The sequence below is a fragment of the Leguminivora glycinivorella genome, chromosome 1 (genome assembly GCF_023078275.1).
Source record: "Leguminivora glycinivorella isolate SPB_JAAS2020 chromosome 1, LegGlyc_1.1, whole genome shotgun sequence".
Classification (NCBI taxonomy): Eukaryota; Metazoa; Arthropoda; class Insecta; order Lepidoptera; family Tortricidae; genus Leguminivora; species Leguminivora glycinivorella.
The window spans coordinates 1,723,851-1,750,269 of NC_062971.1; the positions used below are offsets into that span (position 1 = coordinate 1,723,851).

The 26,419-nt window shown below is 37.5% G+C and overlaps 1 protein-coding gene across 3 annotated transcripts; it reads right to left on the bottom strand.

Annotated features, from left to right (window-relative positions):
* Nucleotides 1-416: 416 nt before the first annotated feature.
* LOC125231187 (solute carrier organic anion transporter family member 2B1-like) lies at nucleotides 417-26,181 on the bottom strand. Of its 3 annotated transcripts, none has more exons than XM_048136567.1 (8): nucleotides 26,054-26,181; nucleotides 14,328-14,492; nucleotides 13,702-13,869; nucleotides 12,974-13,168; nucleotides 12,166-12,348; nucleotides 10,545-10,665; nucleotides 9,083-9,172; nucleotides 7,150-7,288 (listed from the first exon to the last, which is right to left on the bottom strand). In XM_048136567.1, exons 1-7 carry the CDS (start codon nucleotides 26,076-26,078, stop codon nucleotides 9,169-9,171), a joined length of 861 nt encoding a protein of 286 aa, XP_047992524.1. In that variant the 5' UTR covers nucleotides 26,079-26,181; the 3' UTR covers nucleotides 7,150-7,288; nucleotides 9,083-9,168. The 3 variants fall into 3 exon arrangements, with proteins under 3 accessions (XP_047992532.1, XP_047992524.1, XP_047992515.1); XM_048136558.1 differs by lacking the exon at nucleotides 26,054-26,181 and adding an exon at nucleotides 16,909-17,112; XM_048136575.1 differs by lacking the exons at nucleotides 10,545-10,665; nucleotides 12,166-12,348; nucleotides 12,974-13,168; ... (1 more) ...; nucleotides 14,328-14,492; nucleotides 26,054-26,181 and adding exons at nucleotides 417-1,365; nucleotides 1,694-1,834; nucleotides 2,984-3,108; nucleotides 4,059-4,172 and having other exon boundaries at nucleotides 7,092-7,288; nucleotides 9,083-9,171.
* Between the last annotated feature and the right edge of the window lie 238 nt (nucleotides 26,182-26,419).

Below are 26,419 nucleotides of genomic sequence, written 5' to 3' on the forward strand. Positions count from 1 at the left end.
ATCGATAAACCTTACTTACGCACTACCTCATCCCTAGCACCTATCACTTGACCTTGTATCAGCCAATGGGAGCGCAGTGAGAGGGGATATGAGTAGCTGCGAGTTGGCGGAATCGTTCTCGAACAAATTGAATAACATTTCTACTCTATTAGGGTATGTACTCGATGTGTAAGAAGCATTTAGGAACAAACTAATTACAAATGTTTTTTCGAGAAATATACTGATACACATCCACTTTGTTTGATTAAGTAAAAAATCGGAAAGTTTGCATTTTCTGTATTAGGAAATCGACTATCCGCGCCTACATTTCTTTTTATTTGTACCTGTTGTCTATTCTACGTGGAGTAGCAAGTATTTCCAAGGTAGGTGTAGGTACCTATAGTTTCATAAAGCATCTTGTGAAAAAAAACACATGATTCATGTTCAATATTTATATACAAAATATAAATTTACTTATCGTACTTACAGATTAATTGATACTTTCAGTACCTACCTTTCTAATCTACTTAATATTTATAAATATTTATGTGGTAACCAATTAAATACTTAGCTATCTATTTTTATTGTACATTCGCCATCAGGTATATCTGAGCGGCCGGGTCGCACAAAAATATCTGAACACGCCTTATCAACTGTATATACCTACAGTCTAGGTACTTTTACGCACTATACACACACTTTCACAGAATAAAACAGCTCATGCCACTAAAGTCTTCTTGGGAGGTCAATGCACCTTTTTTATCACATATTTTTTTCTTAATGTTCCATCTTCCTTCGACTCATTCTGTCTTCTGAGAATGACGCAGGAGATGACAGTGAGATCAAAGCCAGACCAGGTAGAACTTCGCTGATATAGCCTACCCAGGATGTGAAGTGAAAATTGTGAAGAAAGCACTTTAAACCACAAATACAATGTCTTTGTTTTGTTGGAGTAAGCTCAGAGTTTACATCTAAACCAAGATTCTTGCACTATCCAAGGTCCATATCTTCTTCCTTCGGGTCTTTCTGTCTTTTCAGAATGACACAGGAGATAACAGTGCGTATGAAAGCCACACCAGTCAGGAGCGGCGCTGGTGTAATTAGCCCATCTAGGGTGCGAAGTGAAAATTCTGAAGAAAGTAGCTACTTTAAACCACAAGTCTTTTGCTTCAGTAAGATCAGGGTTTACATCTAAACTATCCTTGCACTATCCAAGGTCCATGTCTTCTTCCTTGGGTTCCTTCTGTCGTCTCAGGATGACACAGGAGATGATAGTGAGTATGAAAGCCAGGCCAGCCAGGACGGCGCTGGTGTACCCTACCCAGGGCGTGAAGTAGTCGTTTTGGAGGATACACTTGGAGCCTCGGGAAAACGCGCATGTGAATACTGGAAACAAAAATTTTGTAGACACTCGTGAGTGGGCAAAGAAGTGGATACAAAAAATATAGACATACCTACCCTACAGTTCCACGTCACATTCAAGATAGATAATATTTCAACCATGAAACATTGAGCATAACCCTTAAACAGTTTTTGGGATAGGGCTACCGAATCTACATGATCGGCTTACAATAGTGGACATTGTTCCAATGATCCCTCAGCATACCATAATCGAAATGACACGCTTCAAGTATTTTCCACATAAAAATGGTACTATTGTTGATGATACAGATCCGGAGTTCTTGTTCCCAATACAATGTTGGTGTATACTCACAGCTAATCCCCATGTAGAACCCATGGGCCCCCACAAACGCGACGAGAGACACAACGCTCGACGCGACACCCACTGCCATCGCTACGTCGCGCTTTTCCACTGACTCCAGTAATATGGTGGTCTGCCATATGAACGCCAGAGCTGGAAACAATAAGTGTAAGGCCTTAGTGCACGTGCAGTGCATATTGGGCGTGCAGCGAGGCGTGCGTGCATGTCAAACAATTGAAGATCATACAAGTGTTCTGAGTCCACGCTGCATAGCGTGCACAAGGGCGGTATAACATCTGGTATAAACTGTACGCGCTCGCACACGAGCCATCATCGCATATGTGGAAGATACTTGATAGTTTAAGATTCTTTAGGTTATTTGAAATGGTCGCGTTCGTCGATAAAACGGCACTTCAGACAAAAGAGAAAGAAGGCACCGTAGCCAAACGTCGCAATCAGTTTTAACTAGTTTTAAGCTTCCCTTGTCAGCTTCGTGGCTCTCGCATAGGTTGCACCATAAACTAGGCTTGTGTCGTTCACGAACTATGAACTGTTAGGAATAAAATCCCATCAATGACCGAAATGAACTGAATCTTTCCGTGCTCTGAGAATCGGTCTTTGCTCATTTAGTTCAGTATATAGGATCGGCGAACGCGAGCGGTTTGTATCAAGAACGAGTGTGTGACTGCGCCGACCGAGAGCGAGAGCTACTTAGCAGAGCAACAAAAAAGTCAAGTTTTCATATTAAACTTCGGTTACTTACAACCTTTCGGCCCGGAATGTTACTATCTGTTGACTATTCATATCATTTTGACACTATTTGGTCCCATTCATTCTGATCTTTCCGACCGCAGTGGTCACTGGTCTGTCTGAACTAAATGAGCAAAAGACCTAAAAGAGCGAACTAGTTCGTGGGAGCGATTGAACGAGATCGGAGCGCTCCGATCAACGAACGAAACGGCACAAGCCTACCATAAACCGTATAGGAGCAAAGGCCAGTACTAGTAGCGGCACGTAAGTTTAGCGTTGAGTGAAATGTGGAGGGGATAGCTGCGCATGGGGACGCATACCCTTCGGCCCTGTAGCTTCCATGAGAGACCTGTTTCTGACTTCTGCGCAATAACGGTCAGCGCTCGAGTTTCCTGCCGCCACTTGTAGTTTCCGCCACTGGCACAGAACCGCCGCATATAGAACGGAAGGGAAATCCATGAAAGAGGCATATGTTCAGCAGTGGACGCGAATATACTCAGGAAAAGAAGGAGAAGACTTGTAATTTTGGTTTAGTCAAGAATTTGAACTTACTGCTGACCATGCAGACGAGCAAATAGAACATCTGATGCAAATTGTACGCGCTCGCACACGAGCCGTCGTCGCACGCGCCTCTGGTGACCAAACCGCCCGGCGCGCATGTGCAGTTCGAATATACCCTGAAACAGAACCAATAAATTAGTAAAATACATAGTTCGCCAAAAACCCAGTTGGAAACTTTTGGGCAATTAGACGTTTGTATGATTTGCAAAAGAATCATGGTTACAAAAGTAAGTGTTGTGTTCCTGCCGGTGAGTAAGGCTGCCAGAGTGTTGGAAATCAGCAGAGGTACAGGACACACAGGGAAGCCAGGCACTGGACACTGAGATTACGGGATGGCGAAATGATACTTCACATTTAAATTATATAGGGTCTATTTAGCTCAGTTAAACTGACACACTATACATTATAATAAAATTAATTAATCATGTGTGTAAAGGGCACGTATAAAAAATAATTAATTAAAATAAAGTAAAGTAAACGGGGACGACACAAATCTTACATGGTGCTGCTTGAGCGTGAGCTTAGAGAAAAGAGAAAGATCTCGCTTTACTTTTTAATACCATAGCTAATATATAGCATAGACAATCATGAATATCTATAACAGATGATCTATTATGTTCAACACAGAGCCCAACGAACGAGGGTGCGGTGTGCTGACGATGGGACTACCTACGAAACTAGTTTGTTCCGTCTATTGTCCTTTGAGTCGTCGGCACCCCGAACACTTTAGAAATATGTACACATTAGAAATAAGTACACAGCAAAAAGGAGTGTACAAGTTTCTAATGGGTCGGCAACGATGTGACACCCCTTGAGTTGCAGCCGTTGCAGACGTCCACATGCACGTCATGGGGGTCATGACCTGGAGCCTAAGTTGGCCGTACAAATAGACCACGTGACCCCCCCCCCCCTGGGACCCTGGGCCATTACCACGTGACCCCCCCCCCCTGGGCAAGAAGCTGGATCCGCGCTTGGGTGTCCATAGGTTACGGTGGCCGCTATCCACCAGGCGGACCGTATGCTTGTTTGTCATCGACGTGGTATAAAAATATAAAAGAGTGTTTACCCAATATTATTGACTGTGTCAGTCGTAGCACAGCCGGCGTGGCACGAAGAGAAATACGTCGTCATCTGCTCAGTCACGCAGACGGGAGCAAACTCCATCCATGGCCGATCGCAACTAAAAAATGGTAAAGTTTGTTTAGCCACAGTATTATTTTATAGGTACAAACAAAGGGGATCGAGTATGTATGAAACTAGGCAAAATCCAGAAAAGTTTATGACATTTTAGTCTTAAAATGGGATCAGGAATACGATACGCTGTTAAAATTTGTCGGTATACTCATTCCTACCGTGTATTGTTACCTACTCTCAAAGTAAACTGTGTAGTCACAGTGCAAAGACTGCATGCCATCTCTCGACACAGGATTAAAAGTTTTCAGGATTAAAGATTATCACATGATTATCGCGAGAGATAGTGGCTTATGACCGCGCTCAATAGAGACACGCTACTTGTGGTCGCGATCCTCAGCATTGAGGGAACGAGGAAGAAGAAGATCGCGAGAGTATGTCGCCGCGAGATAGACTATCCGTCTTCTTCTAAATTGTATTAAATGACATAAGGACGGGTACCTACTCGGCGGCGACATACTCTCGCGACAATCATGTGCTAACCCTGCAGAACGTTATCGACACCGCATAGTCTTAGTGTGAGGCCTGGGGCCCGTTTCTCGAAAAGTACAAGCCTTGTATTGCAAGTGCGCGAACTGTCAAATCGTATGGGTTGTCATGGAAACACACTTGTAATACAAGGCTTGTACCTTTCGAGAAACGTGCCCCAGGGGCCCATTTCTCAAAACTGAAAGTTACAAGTTACAAGCGGAAGTCTCTTTCCAAACTGTCAGATTAGACATTGACAAGCACTTCGTCGCTGCGCGTGCAAAATTCGCTATGTGATTTTTAGCGATTTTTCGTTTTCAATGCCATTTTAAACCTTATTTCTAAATACATATGCTCCAAAAACAGCGTCGAGCTCATTTCAGTATTACAGGTTTTATCAAAAGTAGATATGTGATGCCCATACATTGAATGTTCTTCCTATAATCGCTAACTGCAATAAATCACATAACTACATTATCTTCTTATAACAGCAGTTTTGGAATTGCGCCTGCTATGTGAATTATGACACATAGCTATATTTTCGGAAATATTGTATAAAAAGATGTGTTAGATGTTTGTGCCCGATTTGTACAATCTCATACATAGCGATAATTTTGTACTATTTGTAGAAATCGTGAATGTTTCCAGATCGTGTATTTTGCGTCACATAGCAGGGCTTTTCTTATAAAAATCTAGCCTACTCTCTTAAAACTTGTTTAAATAGTGTATGGTAGGTGGGTTTGTCGTCAAGTATAACCTCTATAAATGAGGCAGAGAGTGTAGTTTCCCTTTTTATTGAGACTATGTCTGAAAGTACTCACTCTGACCGAATAGTTATTTTTTAATATTTGTTAAAAATGAATCATTTCAAATTGATTTTTAAGATTAACTGGTAGAAATTTATTAGTGTTTAGTATACTGACAAATTTCGTATAGGGTTCAGTGTGTGTCAACGTACTTATATTACAAAATATTGAAATAAGATAAATTTATGCTAAATAACTCAAAAAAACAGCAAGTGATTTAACATTGCCTTGAAGTGGTAAGACATCGTTTTGTATGAAATTTTGTGTGATAAGATCTATCTATCCTTTCTGGAAACATTTTAAAATAAATTAATGAAAATGAAATGTTTAATAAATGAAAAAACGCTGACTTGAGAAATCACATAAAGTTTTGAATGACAAAGATTTTTTATCTTTTTCGGATCAAAAGGGAAATATGGAACCCTTATACAATTGTGTACTTTGTTGTCAATCTGTTTATCTATTTGGCAATATTCTTTATTTCGGAAAAACCCTATACTCAAGTGTACTGTACTGTACCGTTCCTTGAAGCTGTAAAAAAGCCTCATTTTTAAGTAGGTAAATACAAAATAGGTTAATTAAGTTGAAAAAAATACTACACTCTCTAGGAAGTCAAAATTAATAGGGTACTTCCGGTTGACCTAAACTATGAAATTTGGAAAATAAATCGTATTACACTATACATCAGTACATGATTATTAATATAGTTTTGAGAAAAAAAAATGTAAAATGTACACGTAACCTTCGGTGTTCGAGCCAGACTAGCATTATCCGGTTTTTTCAAGTTAAACATGCATAATGAAAACTTATTCAATACATAAATGTTTACATAATACCGCATTGAGCAACTTTGTAACTGAAATAACCACCATTCATAAAAAATAATGGAATAAATATATTATTATAGTTGTAATATATTGGTAGTAATATATTAATTTAATCGAGTTTTTTATTATGGTTAGTTAATACACAATTTAAGCGTATAGTTCTAATTCGTGGTTTTTCTGAAATAATTAATTCGAAAATGAATTGATAAATTACAAATAAACAACAACATAGTTGATTCAAATCATATGATTAAATAACTATGTGACGATAAAGTGCACAAATTGTATTTTGTTCCTTAAGAATAAAATCTAGTTATGTGATTGTAAGACACATACCGGTTATTTACGACTCAAATTTTAATCGCTATGTAACATATTTATGAAAAAATATTTTTTTAACCTTATAATAACTAAAATATAATTTCAAGTAATTTCTTAATGTATGCAAAAGTGAAAATACTTATTCCATAAAAATATTGATTTGTTTATGTTCAATAATTGCCGAAATAAACAGTTTTTTGTGTCTCCTGTAAAGTAGGTTAAAAACACATAGCGAACTTTGCACGCGCAGCGACGACTTGTAAATTGTAACTTGTACTTGTAGCTTCGAGAAATGGGCCCCTGAGTGCACGTTTATACATATGGGGCGTGCATGTCAATTGTCAAATAATTGAAGTTCATATAGGTAGGTGTCCTGAGTCGATTGCATAGCGTGCAGCCGTGCACACGGGCGAGTCCGCCCCGTCGAACCGAATGCTCCGAACGTCCACTTGGGCCTTTTGTACCCAGTACTTCTTTAAAACCTACCCGCAGAATTGTCCACAAGCAGGCTGAGTATAATTCAGCTCGGTCAGCCCGCCAACCGGCCCTCTATTGCAGCCCAGGGCCGCTGTCATGACAACGTAGAAGATAGTGGCTAGGAAACACATTCTTGCGCTGCTGCCGACGGCTGCTTTGCGGTCAAATTTCGGCATAACAGGAGCCGTGTAGATGTAGCCAGCTAGCTGTAATTATAAGAGATATAGGTTTATAAGCATCCTCCTTGCGTTATCCCGGCATTCGCCATGGGTCATGGCAGCCTGGGGTCCGCTTTGCCAACTAATCCTAAGATTTGGCGTAGACTCTACTTTTTACGAAAGCGACTGCCATCTGACCTTCCAACCCGAGGGTAACCAAGCCTTATTGGAATTAGTACGGTTTCCTCACGATTTTTTCCTTCGCCGAAAAGCGACTGACAAATATTAAATGACATTTCACAGATAAGTTCCGAAAAACTCATTGATGCAAGCCTGGGTTCGAACCTGCGACCTCCGCCGGATTGGATGTCGCACGCTCTTACCGCTAGACCACGACCACCAGCAGTTGAAGCCAACTCTAATAATGCGTTCTAGAAACAATAGTTATTTGTTTTACAAGGGGGCAAAGTTGTTGTTTAACCGCACGTGCCAATATTGATACCCGAGCAAGCGAAAGATTCAAATATTCTGGAATATATATAGTGCAATATTAGTGGAATCTTGAGCGTTGCGAGGGTTTCAAGGAACGAAGGTTAAACCAACTTTGCCACCGAGTGAAACGATAGTTATTTGTTATACAAGGGGGCAAAGTTGTATTTTAACGCCGAGTGTGAAATTGAAAAACGAGCAAGTGAAAGGATTCTATAGTTGAACCACGAGCGAAGCGAGTGGTTCGAGAATAGAATCCTGAACTTGCGAGTTTTTAAACACACGAGAAGTAAAATACATTTGCACCCGAGTGTAACACAAAACTTTTCCCCTCACTGTAGCGAGGAAACTACAACGCAAAAGATGCGTTTATCACTGCTTCCAGTAGCTCCACAGGTAAATCATCTTTATTACTAGATTCACCTACTTTTATCAATTTCAAAGCAGTTAATTTGACTTTATTCAAGGTCAAATTACTTTACCCACTAGTGGATAAAATGCGTTTTACCCGCTGGTATTAAAAAAGAACAAAACACGTGTTTCCGAGCTAGTGAGGGGAAATAGTTATTTGTTTTACAAGGGGGCAAAGTAGTTGTTTAACCGCACGTGCCAATGTTGATACCCGAGCAAGCGAAAGATTCCAATATTGAACTGCGAGCGTAGCGAATGGTTCAAAAAGTGGAATCTTAAGCGTTGCGATGGTTTCAAGGCACGAAGGTTAAACAAACTTTGCCACCGAGTGAAACACAAAATAAGTAAATTCTACCAGCCAGCTTAAGACATCAAGTTAAAATTTGTATAAAATTACTTTGCACTCTTGTGGATAAAATGCAATTTTGCTATCTGTTTTCGAATAGCAAAGTAAGCCTTTAACAGTTGGTGTAGTGAAAAATTTTTTTCACCACACCAACACGAACAAAGTACTGACTATTTTATAAAACATCAAACTAAATCAAATCTATCAATTTATTCAATATTTATGATTCAAAATCGTCATTTATAGGTAAATTCTACCAGCCAGCTTAAGACATCAAGTTATAATTTGTATGAATTTCTTTGCACTCTTGTGGACAAAATGCAATTTTGCTACTTATCTGTTTTCGAATAGCAAGTAATTTGCGTTCAAAGAGTAGTCTGGATCCGACTCGAGGCTCTTCATTAACCCCCGACGCAAAAACGAAGGGGCGTTACACGTTTGACGTGTCTGTCTGACTGTCTGTCTGTCTGTCTGTCTGTCTGTATGTACAACTGCCACTATTGTGAAATACCTAGGCCACAGCGCGACCTGTCTGCTCGTTTGCCTTCTATTGCATAAAAGAAAATATTTTCGTAAATTAAGTACCTATAACTTACAATAACTGTCATGACTAGTCCTATAAGTTGTGTGTTCATAGTGACCATTCCCGTTTCAGAGTCGGTGTCATGGCGCACGTTGTATTTCACCTGGAAAAAAATGGCTATTTCAATCTTTCCTAATAGCAAATATACCTCCGTGTCAAGGTTCCATACAATTTTTGTGAGACTAACATACTGTATGTATAAGTATACCCACAGAAAGATTACTGTGCGGAAAGAGTATTGTTCAACAGGTCTATATGCAAGTAAGCATGAGTAGGTGGGCCATTTTTTTTTCAAAGTTGTCCACTTGGAAATTTGTGATTTCCACTCAGAATCGCGAGCTCTTTCAATCCTAACCGGAGAAAAAAAGTATCCCAGGTTCAGGTTCTTTTTCCCATTCCGTTACCATTTTTTCATACATTTTGAATGGCGTTAACGGAATGGAAGGTCTGAAAAATGTATGGAAATCCTGGGACATTTTTTTTCTCCTATCAGTATCGAAAGAGCTCGCGATTCTGAGTATGAATCGCGTAAAAAATACCCATGTTACAAAAAAAGTGGGGTGGACAACTTTGAAAAAAATGGCCCAGGTAGGTATTGAATTTTGCATGTTAATTTCCTTGTGTCAGTCTTTTTGGTTTGATTTTTATTTGATTTGTTTACATTCACAGATGTCATTTTAAGTACATCCCTTTTTAACAAAGTACTAAGATAAACAAACAAAACTCAAGGAAATAGGTAGGCACTTCAAGATTAAGATTAGTTAACACAAAACGGTCATTATCTTATTTATCTTCTTATCTAAATGGTATCATTGCCAAGCCTATTGGCCAATTTTGTAATCTACATAGGAACGCCGTGTTGTGTAGGTAACCTAATTTCAGTGATTACTTACCTACTTACCAAATTTACCAAAAATGCAAGATTATAATAGTAGCATTCTCCAAACATAGATAAAATCAACAGAATTTGGACCACGTATTTATGGAATTACCACTTTGAGATCATACGAAAAATCAAAAAATGTTATCCTCTTGCCGCCCATAATGTACATTCAAAATTTAGATGTAATTACATTTGGTTTCAATGGAATTTTAACTTTCATGTAAGGTGCATTAGGGTAATTCCGAATGACAAAAATGCTCTGGTAATTCCGAAAGGGGAATATTGATATGATGGAAATAGTGGTGATTTTTGTACGACTTTCGAAATTAGACTACTAGCTTTCGGAATTACCCTAGTGCACCTTACCTACATGCCTAAACAAATAAAGTAGCATTTCTTTTGTTTTAAAATTTTTTTCAAACAAATGAAATTCAACTCAATTTAAAGTACAACTAGACCCAAAATTCCCTATCAAAAATGTTGTACATTCTGACAAAAAAGAGTAAAAACTAAAAAGTGGCAACATTGTAAATAGTGTCATCCCTTTCAAATCAATAGGAGCACATAAGTTATATCATATGTATATTCGTACCTGGACAAAGGCCGCATAATACAGCCCGAAGCCCCGCCAAGCAGCAGCAGTAAGGCCATCGCCAGGACCTGTACAAGTCCCAACCCGCTGCTAAGAACGCGAGCCAAGCTACGAAAGAAACCTGGAAACAAACAAAAAGTCAGTCAACCAAATCCAAATAGGGGTAGGGCATAGCGAATGATATTCCGCTTTGTCTGGTAGGGAACAGCACAGCGGATATCATCACGCTCGAATCTAGCAGAGCCCAACTGGGGTAGTACCTCCGCCTTACAGAAGACCGCAGCCAAATAGCACTAGACCCTACTCATAGTGTTGTGTTCCTGCCGGTGAGTAAGGCTGCCAGAGCTCAAAGAGGGTGCGGTGTGCTGATGACGCGAGGACTTACGGAACTGACTTAATTACTAATTGTCCTTTGAGTCGTCGGCAACCCGAACCCTCCTTCGAACTTGTGCACTCCTTTTTACTGTGTATTTAACAGAGCAAAAGGGAATGTACACGTTTCTAATGGGGTGGCAGTGCGCACGTGACACTCTTTGAGTTGCAGGCGTCCATAGGTTACGGTGACCGCTTTCCATCAGGCAGGCGGGCCGTGCTTATGTTACACTGACATTTTGGTTGGGATAGTTAATACAATCCTCGTGGTACCTCTACAAAATTAATTATATTGTTTAGGTTTTTGTCAACTCCCTCAAAAAAGAAGATCCTATCGGCAGATCCTATCCTGTCGGCAGTGCCCCCACCAAGTCGAGCGCGAAGCAATAATTATCATATTTGGTGCTTATTTGCAATAATTATCATGTTTATCTTGTCAGGTCAGATTCAACTTTACTAATGATTTACATTTTTATTTATTTATTGCTAAGTAAAAACAAAACACTTAAATCTTACAATAACTTCGCCAAACTGCGGAACAGTTTGTTGGCGAATAAAAAAACACCCGGACTTATATGTAGTATGTACTTACTACTAGCTTATCTAACTTAATTGCTATACACAGGCACCATGATAACGGGTCACCTTGCACGAATATTCCTTACAATGAATTAAAAATGCCATTGCACAAATACAAATGCAGATGCAATTAAAAAAATAAGTAATCGGATATTTTGAAAATAATCGGGAACACCGGTTCCTAATTTTTGGTCCCGGTTCTTTCGCCACCGTAAAATTACCAGGATTTCCCGGGAAATCGAGAACCGGGAAATACCGGGAGCATGCCCTACCTACGTATGGAGCGTCGATTCATGACAATCGTATGAGCTTCAATTGTTGACATGTACTCAGGCCTTAGCCATCTTGTGTACGAAGTAAGTTTTTTTTTTTATTTATTATTCAGAACAACATGTACACTTTTACAAATTTTATATATCTCGCCAAACTATGACGTTTGATGGCGAGTTAGCGCTCATTTTTATGCTTATAACTTAACCTATTTACTTAATTCTAACAACTTGTTAATAGTTTTACTTCATTTAAACCAAATTTAAACAAACATTTAAGCATGCTCAATACGTACTTATTGCAGGATTCATCTATCTAACTTACAGACTATGACTTAACACTGAGGAAAAAACTTTTTAATCTGGATTTGATTACCCCTTTGCTCACTAAGTAGTGGTACCTTTATCACTTTGACGTTCCTTATCCGGCATCGGAATGGCCTCCGGATACCTGTAGAGCCGCAGCAGCGTCACCAGGTATTTGATGGCGATGATGAGGATTTGCAGCCACGGCATGTTTAGGGTCATGGTTTTCATGCTGCTGCCGATGATGTAGACAATCACACGGTGGAGGATGAAGAGAGCTGGATTGAAAGAGAATGTTTCACTCGTCAAACATATTTGGGAAACTTTTTGTGATGGACTCGCCAAATTTTATGATTTTACTAATGAATGGAATGGTTATTTTGAAATTAGAACACAGTATCCAGTCAACATTTCTTAATATTTGTCTTCATAGCTTAGAAATAGAACACACACAGTAGTTATACAATTAACCCCGTCTAATGAAATAATGAAATGAAATAAATGTTTATTCAAAACTAAAACTTAAAACTAAACTTTAACTTCTGCCAAACCAGAGTATGGTTTGTTGGCAGACGAGGCTCCTAATACATTAGGTTCTATAGAAATCTACTTATATTATTTACTAGCAATGGCAAACAAGACAAAAAATGTACTTCAATTAAGAGTGCTACAAGGTTCTATTTTGGGTCCATTACTATTTTGGTTTATATATATAAATAATTTGATTAAATACATAGCCCCCATTCCAACCGAGGGTGAGGCATTCGACGATTTCATATATCACGATAACGTGATGCTGCTGAATGGAACTCATACTTGAAAGTGGCTTAAGACCGTGACTTTAATTTCATTTAGAATGCTAGTGTTACTCTTTTCCGGAAATTACATTTTCAATACACTTACCAACATGCATATGCAGGTTATACGAAGGATTCTGCTCGTCCAAATACGCAAGTCCATGGGAAAAGAAGGCCGCCCTTCCCAGTGCGCTCACCACGCCACATACGAGCAGCATGGTCAGACGTACTGCAGCCAATGCGGAGATACCCGTTGAGGACGACCAAGGAGCTAGTGGTTGAACTACGCTTGTGCAAAGACCTGTAAACCAGAAAAAGGAGGTTACTGTGAGGGGACCGTTGAATTTGTGAAAATAACTTCGTAAGTAACTGCATCGCTAAATAAATAATTTCCGTATGAAGAAATCGGCATCGAATATACTGGACTAGCCAAATGTACTGGAAGACGTCTTTATTTTTATGATACCTACATAACATAGGGTTAAAAGCTATATATTTAGCGCCTATTTGCTTGCCACGAAAAGCGACTAATATCCGAACTTCCAACCGAGAGGTGGGGGAAACTTAGTGCGTTTTCACATTATCCGCTATTGAAATCTTTCCGACATCCGATATCGGATCGGATAATGTGAAAACGCACTTAGCCAACTAGCCAACTTACTTATTAGAATTCAAGTGTCCTGACGATGTGTTCACATAAGTTTCAAAAAGCACACACGACCTCCGCATTGAAATTACGGCTTCACTGGTTAGTAGTATTTTCAAGTACCTACCTACTTAAAGGTCTACATCATAAGTAATCTAAAGCTCCGAATAACAAAACTAAAAACTTACCCTCATCAATAGTAACATCCGGGTCAGGCAGCGCGAACAGAGGTATCGTGGTCACCAGAGCGGCGATGGTCCAGCCTACCAGTACACTCCTTCTTCTCTTCGAAGACAGGCCACTGATGATCGGGACCATTAGGAACTCCAGCAGAGATATGCTGACTATAGCGGCATCTGGAAGAAAACGAATATTTAATGAGTTATTTAAGGAGGACCAACGAATGTCGAAGGAAGTAACGGGAGACGAACCGAGGAAAAGGTGTATGGACTGAGTGAAAAATGATATGAAATGAAAACAAGTGAATGGTGGGATGAGAGGTGAAAGAGAGGTATGGAAGAGAAGGGCATGCCGTGCCGATCCTAAATGACTGGGATAAGGGCAGGCGAATAATGATTTAAGGATGATCAACAGCTATCACTTAAACAATAAGCATTAAAAATAAAAAAATAAAGGAGAAGGACTCACATTGGGCTGACAACTGACAATTCTGTGCTTATTTCTGGGTTGATAAGTAACATTACTCAGCGTCAATATTTCCTTGTTGAACAGGCAATGAACGGCGAAGTGTCACTGTCGGGCGCCAATTGTCACTGTTATGAAATAGGGCCACTGGTGTTTTAACACAAATTACCTGTAATATTGTGAGGCAGCTCCCCAAGGTCCGCGCTCTGCTGCAGGAAGATGTAGACCACCAGCTCTGCCAACAGCAGCGCCAGTAAGCCCAGCTTGATCGTGTCTCGGAAGCCCAGCGCATCGAAGCTTTCTGGGTTGAAGAACTTGCGGACATGCTCGCGCACTGGCAACACACAAAATAAAGAAATGAAAAAAAAAAAAACCGGCTAAGAGAGAGGTATTTTTTTTTACATTTTCAGTCATAATTATTTTTTTCCACAACAAAAAAATTATAAAAAATAGTTTTGATATGTACAATTTGAGCTCTTTCTAACGATACCCCTCTTAACCTAGTAACTTGACATTTACAATTTGCCCCCCTTCCATTTTGGCCATTTTCTGTAATTAATATTATTATTTTTTTTTTTTTACCAGGTAGCCAACTTTTTTTCTCGATCCATTTTATTGGAAATTTTATAAAATGCGGAAATTACCATTTTGTAATTACTTCGATTTGTGGTCGTATTGCACATACGAGTACTTACATTTAAAAAAAAAATGTGACAATATTAATCGATTACCGGCTCATCTTGGATGGATAGGCCCCGTAGGATCCCGTGACATTATTATAAGATTGTGTATGATTGTGTATTGTGTCAGTTAGTCACAGCGATTTCGTTACTGATTGTCGGTATTATGTGTATGTATTAATCACAATTATAAAATTGCGCAAATTTCATGAATGTGTGACTCGACACTGAATCCATTGATTTATATTGTTCTTTATTTTTTATCATATTTACAAAGAATCATAATTATCAATCCTTTTTATGATTTAGGCAATCGCAGATTTAGTTTCCGGTCTGGTTAATCTGAACCGGAAGTAACCCTTCATAATGGTGTCTGTCTATAATAGTATTTTATACAATCGTGATATAATACAAAGCTTTACAGTCGAGTACCATGTTTAGGCCACGAAGCTTGCTGAGTGGCCTAATAGTACGGTACGAGAGTGAAAAGCTTCATTACTTTTTCTACGAGTCATCATCTTCATCATCGATGGACGGAAATATCATCATTCATGCAAGTTAAAATTAATGTTAATAGCGTCGTTCACCGTTGTATCAACATCGAATTACCTAGCAACCAATTGTTTGTAATAACCGTCTCTGATTGGCCGATAACGCGACAGATAAAAAAAAATGTGTTTCAGATGCAGAAAAATTTGCCAGGTATCGCAAATTAGTATAGAAATTGTATGAAGTTCTATTTTTGAAATTATTACAGTTAACTAAAGTCAACTATAATGGGATTATTATAGTTGAGCCGGAACTGCCATAGAGTATCCAACACTGAAAAGTTAGCACTTATAGTTTAGTCTGTGGTGTCCTAATTGACAGATTACAGTCGACGAGTAGAAAAAGGTAATAATGCTCTAAAGTAAAGATACTTATGGTTAATTTTTAGCGTAGGTAAAGCTCTAGATTTACAGGTTCGTGCATAGATCTTTAAAACCCTAGGTACATAGAAGTATATTCCCCAAAGCCAGCGTCTGCCGGCTTTCCGCGCATGCGCGCAGTAACGAAAAAATTTAAAACGCTTTGTTTGGCTCTGTAACCATAGCGCTATGAGCAATTTGCCGCCCACAATTAAATGCATTCGCATTACATAGTTTGTTGCGATAACCGAAGATATATTGTAGTAACCTTTACCATATAATTGCTCTAAAATGTTCAATGGACTCTATTATCAAGTAAAATAAAGCTGACAGCTGGTAGGGAACATCTTACACAAGGTCAACCTTGCTTCGAACAAAGCAAAAGCTAAGACTATTCCGATATCTAATTATAATTACGATATATGATCTAAGGGCAAAATAATTTAACACAAATTGATACCAAAGGATTGACATTGACATGTTTTACAAGCTTTTATTCAACTTGCCTTGTTAGTATGTTAGTGTGCGTCAAAACGTAGAAGCTTTTGACCCACTTCCCGATTTCCGATTGAGCTGAAATTTTGCACACATATGTAAATCACGTGACAATGCAATATTATGGTATCATGGAGCTGATCTGATGATGGAGCGGAAAGGTGGTCATAGGAACTCTGTTATGAAACGTTGTATCCCCATCGAGTAAGGGGTTTTTAGAAACGTCTCGGAGAGCAGTAGATGACCGTTGAAGGAAAGGTACAGTCGGCGATAAAAGCTTGTGCCAAAAATGAAATTTTTGCAAAAAAATACTTATTAAGTAAATTATAAAATTTTCAAATGAACTGATGGTTTTGATTTAGTTTTTGATGTTTTAAATTAAGGATTTCCTTTGTGTTGGTGTTTTTAAACATTTAGTGATTCACTCGATGGCAAAGTTTAACCTCATGAAGGCTTGAAGCACGCGCAACGCTCAAGATTCCACTTTTTCAACCAGTCGCCACACTCGCGGTAAGCATCAATAATTGCGTGACACGTGCGGTCAAATAATAACTTAGCACCCTTGTAAAACAAATAACTAAAAACACGCAATGTACTGCGAATTCACCTATAGATAAATACATAATTATTTCAATACTTATTACTCTTATTAGACTAATACTCTTACCCTTAGCACCACCCGGTAATAAACGTGTACTCTCCATAACTTTACCTAAACTTAAAATACAATTTTAAGTAAATAAATAAACACAACTTATAATACTCTCACTAAAATTAATCACTGATTTAATTCCATTTATTTAATCTAATTAAATGCTAGTAAAAACTGAATTTAACACGATTTATTGCGATTAATTCAGTATGTCTGCTACACACCCTACTTGATAATCTAATGATACGTGAATTGGAGCTACGATGTGTCAATAAGTATAGGATAATCAAGGAGACCAATTCGAACTAACATAGTATCAAATTTAAATAAATTTATTAATCTCAGTGCATCTCACTCGCACCAATACGTGTATGTACAAGTATAAGCGAAATGTATAAGAGATAATTTTGAATTTTTTGATATTTTCAAATTAGCCTTCGGGTGATAACTTGAGTGAGGTCGTATGAAGATTTTCATTCTAATCTAAACTCAACTTTTCAAGTACCTACAACATAAGATTGGATTTGCGGTGATATAAGACACGAGGTATTTAATATTGTAAAAACGTTTTTGTATTAAAGATAATTGTATGATAATTCACGATTTAGATAATTCGGATGAAACACGCGAGTTCGTAGTAAAAATATATCGTATCACGAGATTAAATATGTATCTATATACACTGTGTAACATACGGAACCCGAAAGATTTACTGAGGATGAGACCAAAATACGGAAAATATATTACATTTATACATATGAGTTTCTTTTTTTTTTATCATGCAGAAACGTCTGCGAGCGATATTACATATACTTAAATTAAAGACCGGCCCGGCAAGGCCAGAGGTCGCAGGTTCGAGTCCTGCCGGAGGTGTGAATTTTTCCATTTTTCCTTTAATTTAAGTATACATATGAGTTTGATTAAAAAAATCTTTAGCAAACAAATATTGTATTTATTATAATTTAACTGAAATTAATTTTGTCATTGTTAGGGTTCCGGACCTCAAAAAGGAAAAACGGAACCCTTATAGGATCACTCGTGTGTCTGCTTGTCCGTCTGTCACAACCAATTTTCTCCGAAATTACTGAACCGATTAACTTGAAATTTGGCAGACATAAATGTTAAACCTGTGACTGTCATCCAAAGACGGAGATGTAATTTAAATAACGAAAATTTAATTATACTTATGTGCCACTTTTGGGAAGTAAACGTGAAAATTAAAATGAGTTTTTTGAACTACATGTATTGTGTTACATATCAAATGAAAGAGGTTTTTATGAGTCTTTCAAAAATAGTATTTTTCAAGTAGGTAATTTAATAAAATAGGCAAAATTATACCAGCAGAGCTTTTATGAAATTTTGGTCTTGAAATAGTATCAGGAATACGTGATTATAATTATTCGGTTTCTTCATGTTACACCATGTATAGGTAGATAAATTTACGAAATTACGAGTAAGACAATTATAAGAAACATTTTGTGAATTCGTAGTAAAGCGATATTTTATCAAGAATTCTGGAGATATACGTACCTAACTTAAGTGTGACGAGTTCCTTTTGGAAAAATTTTTTTTTTTTCAATATACAATATTCCACACTCGCATATTTAATGTAATTAAATAAACTCTTCGACACGGTCAGATTTGGTGGCAAGGCGGAGGCCCAAAAAGAAACAATCTTTATAGAAAAAATAAAATTAGATATTTACTTACTAATAAAATAAAATTATGACTATAAAATTATCCCACTACATAAAACATTTTTAATATTTATCTGTCTCAAAGGGCCGCAAAAAATATTTCGTTATCGTTATCAGTTCCTGTATCCACAGCTCAAAAACGGATAAATCGATAAAGAAGATAAAAATTCACGTTTCGTTTGTCGACGTCCACTAATACAATATTATCTTGATAATTCTGATTCATGTGAGATACACTATTGTATATACCGAAAATAGGTAAAATCATCTGAGGTAATAAAAATATTATATAACTGATAAATATTTTTTTGCAAAAATTTCATTTTCGGCACAAGCTTTTATTGCCAACTGTACCTTTCTTTCAACAGTCATCTACTGCTCCCCGAGACGTTTCTAAAAACCCCTTACTCGATGGGGATACGACGTTTCATAACAGAGTTCCTATGACCACCTTTCCGCTCCATCATCAGATCAGCTTCATGATACCATAATATTGCATTGTCACGTGATTTACATATGTGTGCAAAATTTCAGCTCAATCGGAAACCGGGAAGTGGGTCAAATTTAGCTTCTACGTTTTGACTACTTTTGACGCACACTAACATACTAACAAGGCAAGTTGAATAAAAGCTTGTAAAAATGGGCCTATGTATGTTTCGAGTGTCAAACGACGCATGATAAGTAAGAGATCGTACCCGTATTGACCTAAAAGAAAAACACTCAAGCAAATGGGCATACTGTGGAAAAAATACGAAGAAAATTGGATGTTAAGACAACAAACATTCAGAGAAGAAATCTTGGAAAACTTGAGTGCATGGACATCCTATAATATAGTTATCATCGTTTTTGATGTAAAATTATAAGAAATCAAAAACAATAACAGATTGTTCTAGACTCGAAAAACTTAGGCCTCACCTTGAAAAGTAAATTACAGTAAGTTAGGTCGTTATAACGCAGATGGAGGCAAAAAGTGGAAGACACTAAACACTGTAAACATACTTGAAGATGGTATAAAATGGTGGTGATTTGGCTACTCAGAAATATTACGCAAAAACCGGCTGGTAGGTATCTAATTTTAATAAGTACATACGAGTCTTATACTGCGTGTGCAAATAAGCTGCTTTGTATGTACGTATGTATAAGCTTTATTGTACATAAAGGAAACATAACCTAATATTACCTACTCAGTTTAGGTATGTTTCGCTTTCATAAGGTCATAAATTACGTAACTACGTATGACAGTAATTTGATATTAAAGATCAATTGCAAAGATTAAAATTTAATCATACATTCAAAAGTACGCAACTATGGAATAATGACGGTTGGTAAAATTGGTTTATATGCCATTTTGGGTCACATTCATATTTATCACATTCATATTATTTGACGACCGGTCTGGCGCAGTCGGTAGTGACCCTGCCTGCTACGCCGCGGTCCCGGGTTCGAATTCCGGTAAGGGCATTTATTTGTGTGATGAGCACAGATATTTGTTCCTGAGTCATGGATGTTTTCTATTATGTATATAAGTATTTGTATATTATACACGGTGGGAACGAGTATACCGACAGACTTTAACAACAGCCTCCTGGTGACATTACAAGTAAATATTGTTATATCAACATTGGTCCAATACCGACATTTTAACTTAGTTAATTTCTGGAACAAAAAAAATCAATTAACGATGGTCTTCCTTGTGAACAAATCCTAAGTCTAAGGAGTGATAAAGAAAACTATACACTTCACGAACGGCTCCGACAAGATACGAGATAAGAGACGAGTGAACTTCAGTATGACACTTGATTTTTTACGAGTTCAAGCGTTTAAGACAACAAACGTCGACTTTCGCCGCCATATTAGTGTGATCCATAGACTTAGACAATACGACGAAATTAAAAATACGTTTGGAGTATGTAGAATGTTCCTGACAGCAGACAAGAACCTACGTAGTTTGGTCGGAATGGTACATAAGAAAAAATGAGACTATGTAAGTTCAATAAAAGGACCTCATCTAGCATCCAGTTATAATAGATAGACGGCGGGATTAAAATGTTTTGTTGATATTTTTTACCTATGACTTAATTTTGGTATTACTATTTTTATCAAAATAAGAAATTTAAATTATTTTTACCAAAGGTTGGATTTGGTATTTTTTGTTATTAATTAATGGGATTATTGTAATTTACAAATAACTAAAAACTATGTCCTTTTTGTCAATTAGAGTCAGTCCAAGATAAGTTGGCAAGGCAAAGATTTTACCAGACCCGCATGTGTAAACGTAATAGTTTCATAGAATACCTATTTGAAATATCATTTGCACCGGCGGGGCTGTCAAAATCACTACCAGCTTATAGCTTGGTACGACTATCAAAATTTGAGTTCAAAATCGACACATTAGTCGTAACGCAAGATAACTAGACTACTATGACTACTATGAGTTAGGAAAAAAATACGGTTAAATACCACATACTTTTTATTATAATAAATTTTCGAAATGCGAGCCTTCATTTGCAACACAAAGAGCTAAACGTAATCTGATTTGATGATGTAATAAGAAATTACTATTTCTTATTTCATCCGAAGCTGTCATGATCCGTGCCAATAATTCTTCTCTTGTATTTACCGGCCTTGCGTACACCTTGTCCTTTAATGTTCCGTGATCGTCGTCGTCGTTCCGTGGTCGTGGTCGGGTGATCTGGCCGGCCAGGCTACCGATTCACTTCCACGTCCTATCCAGCGGCGAGGATATGCTTGATCCAACCAATTTCGCACTTCACGGCCAAAGTGGGGTGGAGCGCCGTCATGCTGAAACCACATAGTGCGTCTGGTTTGCAAATCGATGTCTTCTAGCAAAACATTCAATTCATGCCTCAAAAAATTTAAATAATTTGCGGAATTCAAGCGTGGTGGAATCTCAATTGGGCCGATCAGAACATTATCAATGATCCCAGCCCACAAATTAATGGAAAATTTGTGCTGGTAAGAATGTACCCACTTTGCCTTTGGATTTTCTTCAAGCCACATATGCATATTATGCGAATTGAATATTCCTTCCCTGGTAAAGAGGGCTTCATCTGTCCATAGTATTTTTCTTGTAAAATCCGGATCTTCCAAAAGCTTTTGGTGTATTATTTGACAGTAAGCCACCCTGGCTAGCCCATCACCAGGTATTAGTCCTTGAACTTTTCTGTAGTGATATGGACGAAGGCCATACCTTTTCCATACAAGTAAGACAACTCTGTAGTTCACATTCACAATTCTCGCTACTGCTCTTGAAGACAACGTGGGATCTTCGACAATTAAATTCATGATCCGGTTTTCTGTACGCAAGTCTAAATTAATTGCTCTTTCTGCATGCCCCGCTTTTAAGCCCTTTTCACGAATTTGTCTATGAATACTTGCAAAAGTAGTATGGTGCGGAGTGCGACGATTAGGAAATCGTCTCCTATATTCGGCAACTGATCTGCGTCCATTTCCGTTACAGAATCCATATACAAAATGAATATCCGCTATTAGGTTATTACAATAATGTTGCGGCATAATAACTTATTATTTTGACTTTGGTGACAATCGGTTATGATTTTATTGTCATAATATGTCAAGAACGTTTCCTAACTGATTAAAGGCCAGTAAACGTACACGACCAGAAAAGTCTGCATATCGTTGAGAACAGGTAGTAAAACATAAGACCAAACTAATAGTGATAATATTATTCTAGCTTTTAAGGATATTTTGAGGACAGCTACGTTCATACAGAGCAATCGTTACGTTCGAGTGCTAAGTTATGGCAGCCATAAGTACTTAACACATAATCCTAAATAATTAAAACTCTTTGCTGTTGAAACTCAACTATTAACAAAAAGTTTCACAAAATTATTAGGACTGGCAGGCAAGTTTGCTATTACCGCATTTAAACTTCGTGTGTGCATCCTTGTGTGGATGGTTACGTCACATTATAAAGGCGTGGTACCATGGACATTTTTCAGCATGCGAATTACTGAAATATTTTAATATCTCGAAAACTAAGGCTTTAACTAGCAATGTTTATATTAACTTTTTGAGTCGAAATGGGCCCTAGAAGCGTTAGTTAAAATCTGTCGGTATACTCATTCCCACCGTGCTTCATGCTGTATATATCGTTGTCTGAGTACCCACAACACAAGCCTTCTTGAGCTTACCGTGGGGCTCAGTCAATCTGTGTAAGAATGTCCTATATTTTTTTTTATTATCTCAATATTTCCTATACGTATTTATGAGGAAACATTCGGTCTTTCTATTATTAAAACCTTATTATGTAAACCACCAAGTTGTTGTTTAACCGCACGTGCCGATATTGATACCCGAGCAAGCGATAGATTCCAATATTGAAGCGTAGCGAGTGGTTCAATATTGGAATCTTGTGCGTTGCGAGTGCGAGGGTATCAAGGCACGAAGGTTGAACAAACTTTGCCACCGAGTAAAACACAAATTTTTTCACAACACCAACACGAACAAAATACTTATTCAATATGTATGATTCTAAATCATCATTTATAGGCAAAATCTATCAGTTAGCTTAAGACATCAAGTTAATAATTGCCAACAGTCTAGTTTTTGAACTCTAACCTCTAGCCAGAGTCTCGTTTATTTTGTAACAAATAAACGCATAAATTAAATGATAATAATTGTCAAGATATGGCGCTCCCATGTATATGACGAGTAACGGCAACGTTATACCTACTCGAATTTATTTATTTATTTCATTGTAATTTTTTTTTTTAATGTTTCGTTACATTTTAGGGGTCGCTACCATAGAATGAAAATTTTAATACTTATTTCATACAAAACGATTTTTGTTTTTATTTTTTTTTTCGTTTTTTCTATCTATAACAATGCATTAAGTTATTTAAATCTATTTTTGAGTATATTTGGTATTAAGAATAATATTGTTTGACTTTTAATAATGTTTATTCCTGTACTGTTGATACAAGTCGTTAAAATCCACTAAAATCAGTGTTCAAAACTCCTTAAACACGAATATTATGCATAAAAAAAGTATTAAGCTGTCATGTTATATATTTTAGGAACACAAATACACAATGATTCGTCATAAGTATCATAAAGAAAAAACAGAAAAAAAATTCAAAAATAAAAATGATTTTGTATGAGGAATCAAAATTTTCAATATGTGGTAGCAACCCCTAAAATGTAACACGGAAAATTTTGAAAAAATACAAACGTTTATACTTTTTTAGTGGCAGAGAATTTTTTAGGGGTGACATAAACATAAAACATTTAAAAATGGAATTCTAAGCAACACCCTAATTGACGTCTTTATTTAATCTAGATAATTATAATTATTATTATATCCTGTTAATACGTTTTTGCTAATTAAACATTGATTGAAAGCTCTTCATCGAGTTTTGATCTGTTGGTTTTTCCGTTGACCACTAAACATGTAGGTAGTTAAGCATCATAAATACATATCTATTTTTTATTGTTTGAAGTGTATTGTATAAAAAACTAGCATTTGCCCGCGGCTTCGCTCGAGTTAGAAAGAGACAAAAAGTAGCCTATGTCACTCTCCATCCCTTCAACTATCTCGACTTAAAAAATTACGACAATTCGTCGCTCCGTTTTGCCATGAAGGACGGACAAACAAACAGACACACACACTTTCCCATTTATAATATAAAGTATGGATAATTATAAACGGTCAACTAAATCTCTTGGCACTAAATAACGCCGTGGCTTGCGTGGGCGACGGTCGCGCGATGGTCGCGCGACGGCGATGCGACGCATACGAAATCAAACCTTATCGATATGGAAGTAGACGATGCGATGCGACGCGACGGCGACGGTCGCGCGACCGTCGCCCACGCAAGACACGGCGTAAAGGCGCTTTTCAATGGGAAATAAACATTCGCCCCTACATTTTCAATCAATTTTTAAGTGTTAAGTTTAGTATGGCTCGTTGATGATTCCGCCAACCCAACGTCAAAGTTTAGGAATGTACATGTACCCGCTTTATGAAGATCAATCTTTAAAATGTCAGGCACCCTGACATTTTATCCCGCCAGGCGGCGCCTGTGCAACTGTCTAGGCGTGTCACTGTCATTCATATGTGAGAGAGAAAACAAACATCATCTTCTCGCTCTCACGTATGAAATTCTTTATCTGTGCAATGGACTAATAGGGTGGCGCCATCTGTCATAACCTTTGAGTGTGCCTCCTGATTGGCCGGTGAGCCCTACATTTTTTCAAATTTGCCGCCATTTTATTTAGTGCCAAGATTTTGTTGACCGTCTATAATTGCAATGGTGCAAAAGTTTAACTAGTATAGCTCATTTTCTCAAAGAATTGCTTCCTTTCTCGTCGTAGTTTTTTTATAGCTTAATTCTGTTCCAAAATATTGGATTAATTAGAAAATAAGGTTCTTGAAGTTGCGATAATAATAATCCATAGGTGTATAAAATAAAACTACTGCTACCTATAGAAGTAATTTAAAAATATCGTACCGGTCTCGGAATAAAAATAGACAAATTTTACCTAAAAATAAAATTTATATTAAATAAAATAAATAAATATAAATAAATATTATGTCGTACAGTATGGCCACAGATTGATGCTCCCCGCTGAAAGTGCCGCTTGTGTTGTCGGTTACTCACAGTTACGCCTGTATATAAATACTTATAACAGTAGAAAACCATCCATTTTACTCAGGAACAAGCATTTGTCCTTTCTTCCCGTGGGTGTAATAGAAGGCGACTATGGGAAATGGGTTAAATTAAGTTACTTACCTTGGCGAGAGCTGGCAAAGAGTCACTGTGTCACAGTTGGCGTTTTCTTTCAACCCCTATTTCCCCGCTGAAAGTGGCACTGAAGCTTTAGTAGTTACCTCACAGTTACCGCCTGTCCTTTATGGGAACAGGCGTCGATTGTCATGTATCTCATCATACAAGCATGGTACGCGTTCACCTACACGAGCTTAGACCGTGTGCTAGGAACGCGCCTCTTTCATATATTTGATCGCCAGTGTCCGAGGTGTGCCTTGGTCCAAGCCTGATTATTTGAAATGAGAAAAAAATGTGTATCATTGTCAAAAACATTGATTTTATAAAAGCTATAAGCTATATAAAATTGTTATCTAGTATGTACCTACACTAAATTTATAATTTATGCATTAAGTATGTGTTATGTCTCACGCAAAAGTAATTTGCATTTTATTTACCTAGGCTGTAGGTGTACATGTAGACTAGTGTATTTGTTTTACAATGGGGCAAAGTTGTTTTACCGCACACCGTGCGGAAATTGATACCCGAGCAAGCGAAAGATTCCAATATTGAACCGCGAGCGCAGCGAGTGCAAGACGGTGGTGGAATTCTTAGCGGATCGCAACACCATTTTTTTAATTTACATCCATTCTTTTAATTCTTATCCACATATTTTATTTTCCAAAAAACCCGTGATTTATATATTTCACTTACCTTTCCCAGCGTTCAACATTTTCATAAAATTCAGCTTTCACAATTTTTTTAGATTAACAAAATTTACTCCAATATATTTAAACACTTAAACAAAGGAGCATTTATTCAAGTATTGAAATAAAAAAATAGTGTAATGCACACAACAGTGAGTACCCATGGGCGACGTTCAACTGTTTAATGTAAACACTCGCAGAGTAGAACCGCCTGAACAAAAAACATAACAACGATTTTTGAGATTCTTAATCATCTGTTTCTATCAAAAATCATAAAACTTAAAAAAGAGATGTTCAAATTTAGCTGTCACTATATATTAAATTTAAACCATTTATTATAGGTACTCGTATGTTGGTATGCGTAGTGAGTTAA

Bases quoted from the DNA above. Each gene is read 5' to 3' on its own strand.
- LOC125231187 (XM_048136558.1), bottom strand. From the start codon at position 16,945: ATGGAGAGTACACGTTTATTACCGGGTGGTGCTAAGG. The intron at 13,169-13,701 runs GTAAGTTTTTAG...TCTGGTTTACAG, and splicing joins GGATGTTACTATTGATGAGG to GTCTTTGCACAAGCGTAGTT. The intron at 12,349-12,973 runs GTAAGTGTATTG...CTTTCAATCCAG, and splicing joins TAACCTGCATATGCATGTTG to CTCTCTTCATCCTCCACCGT.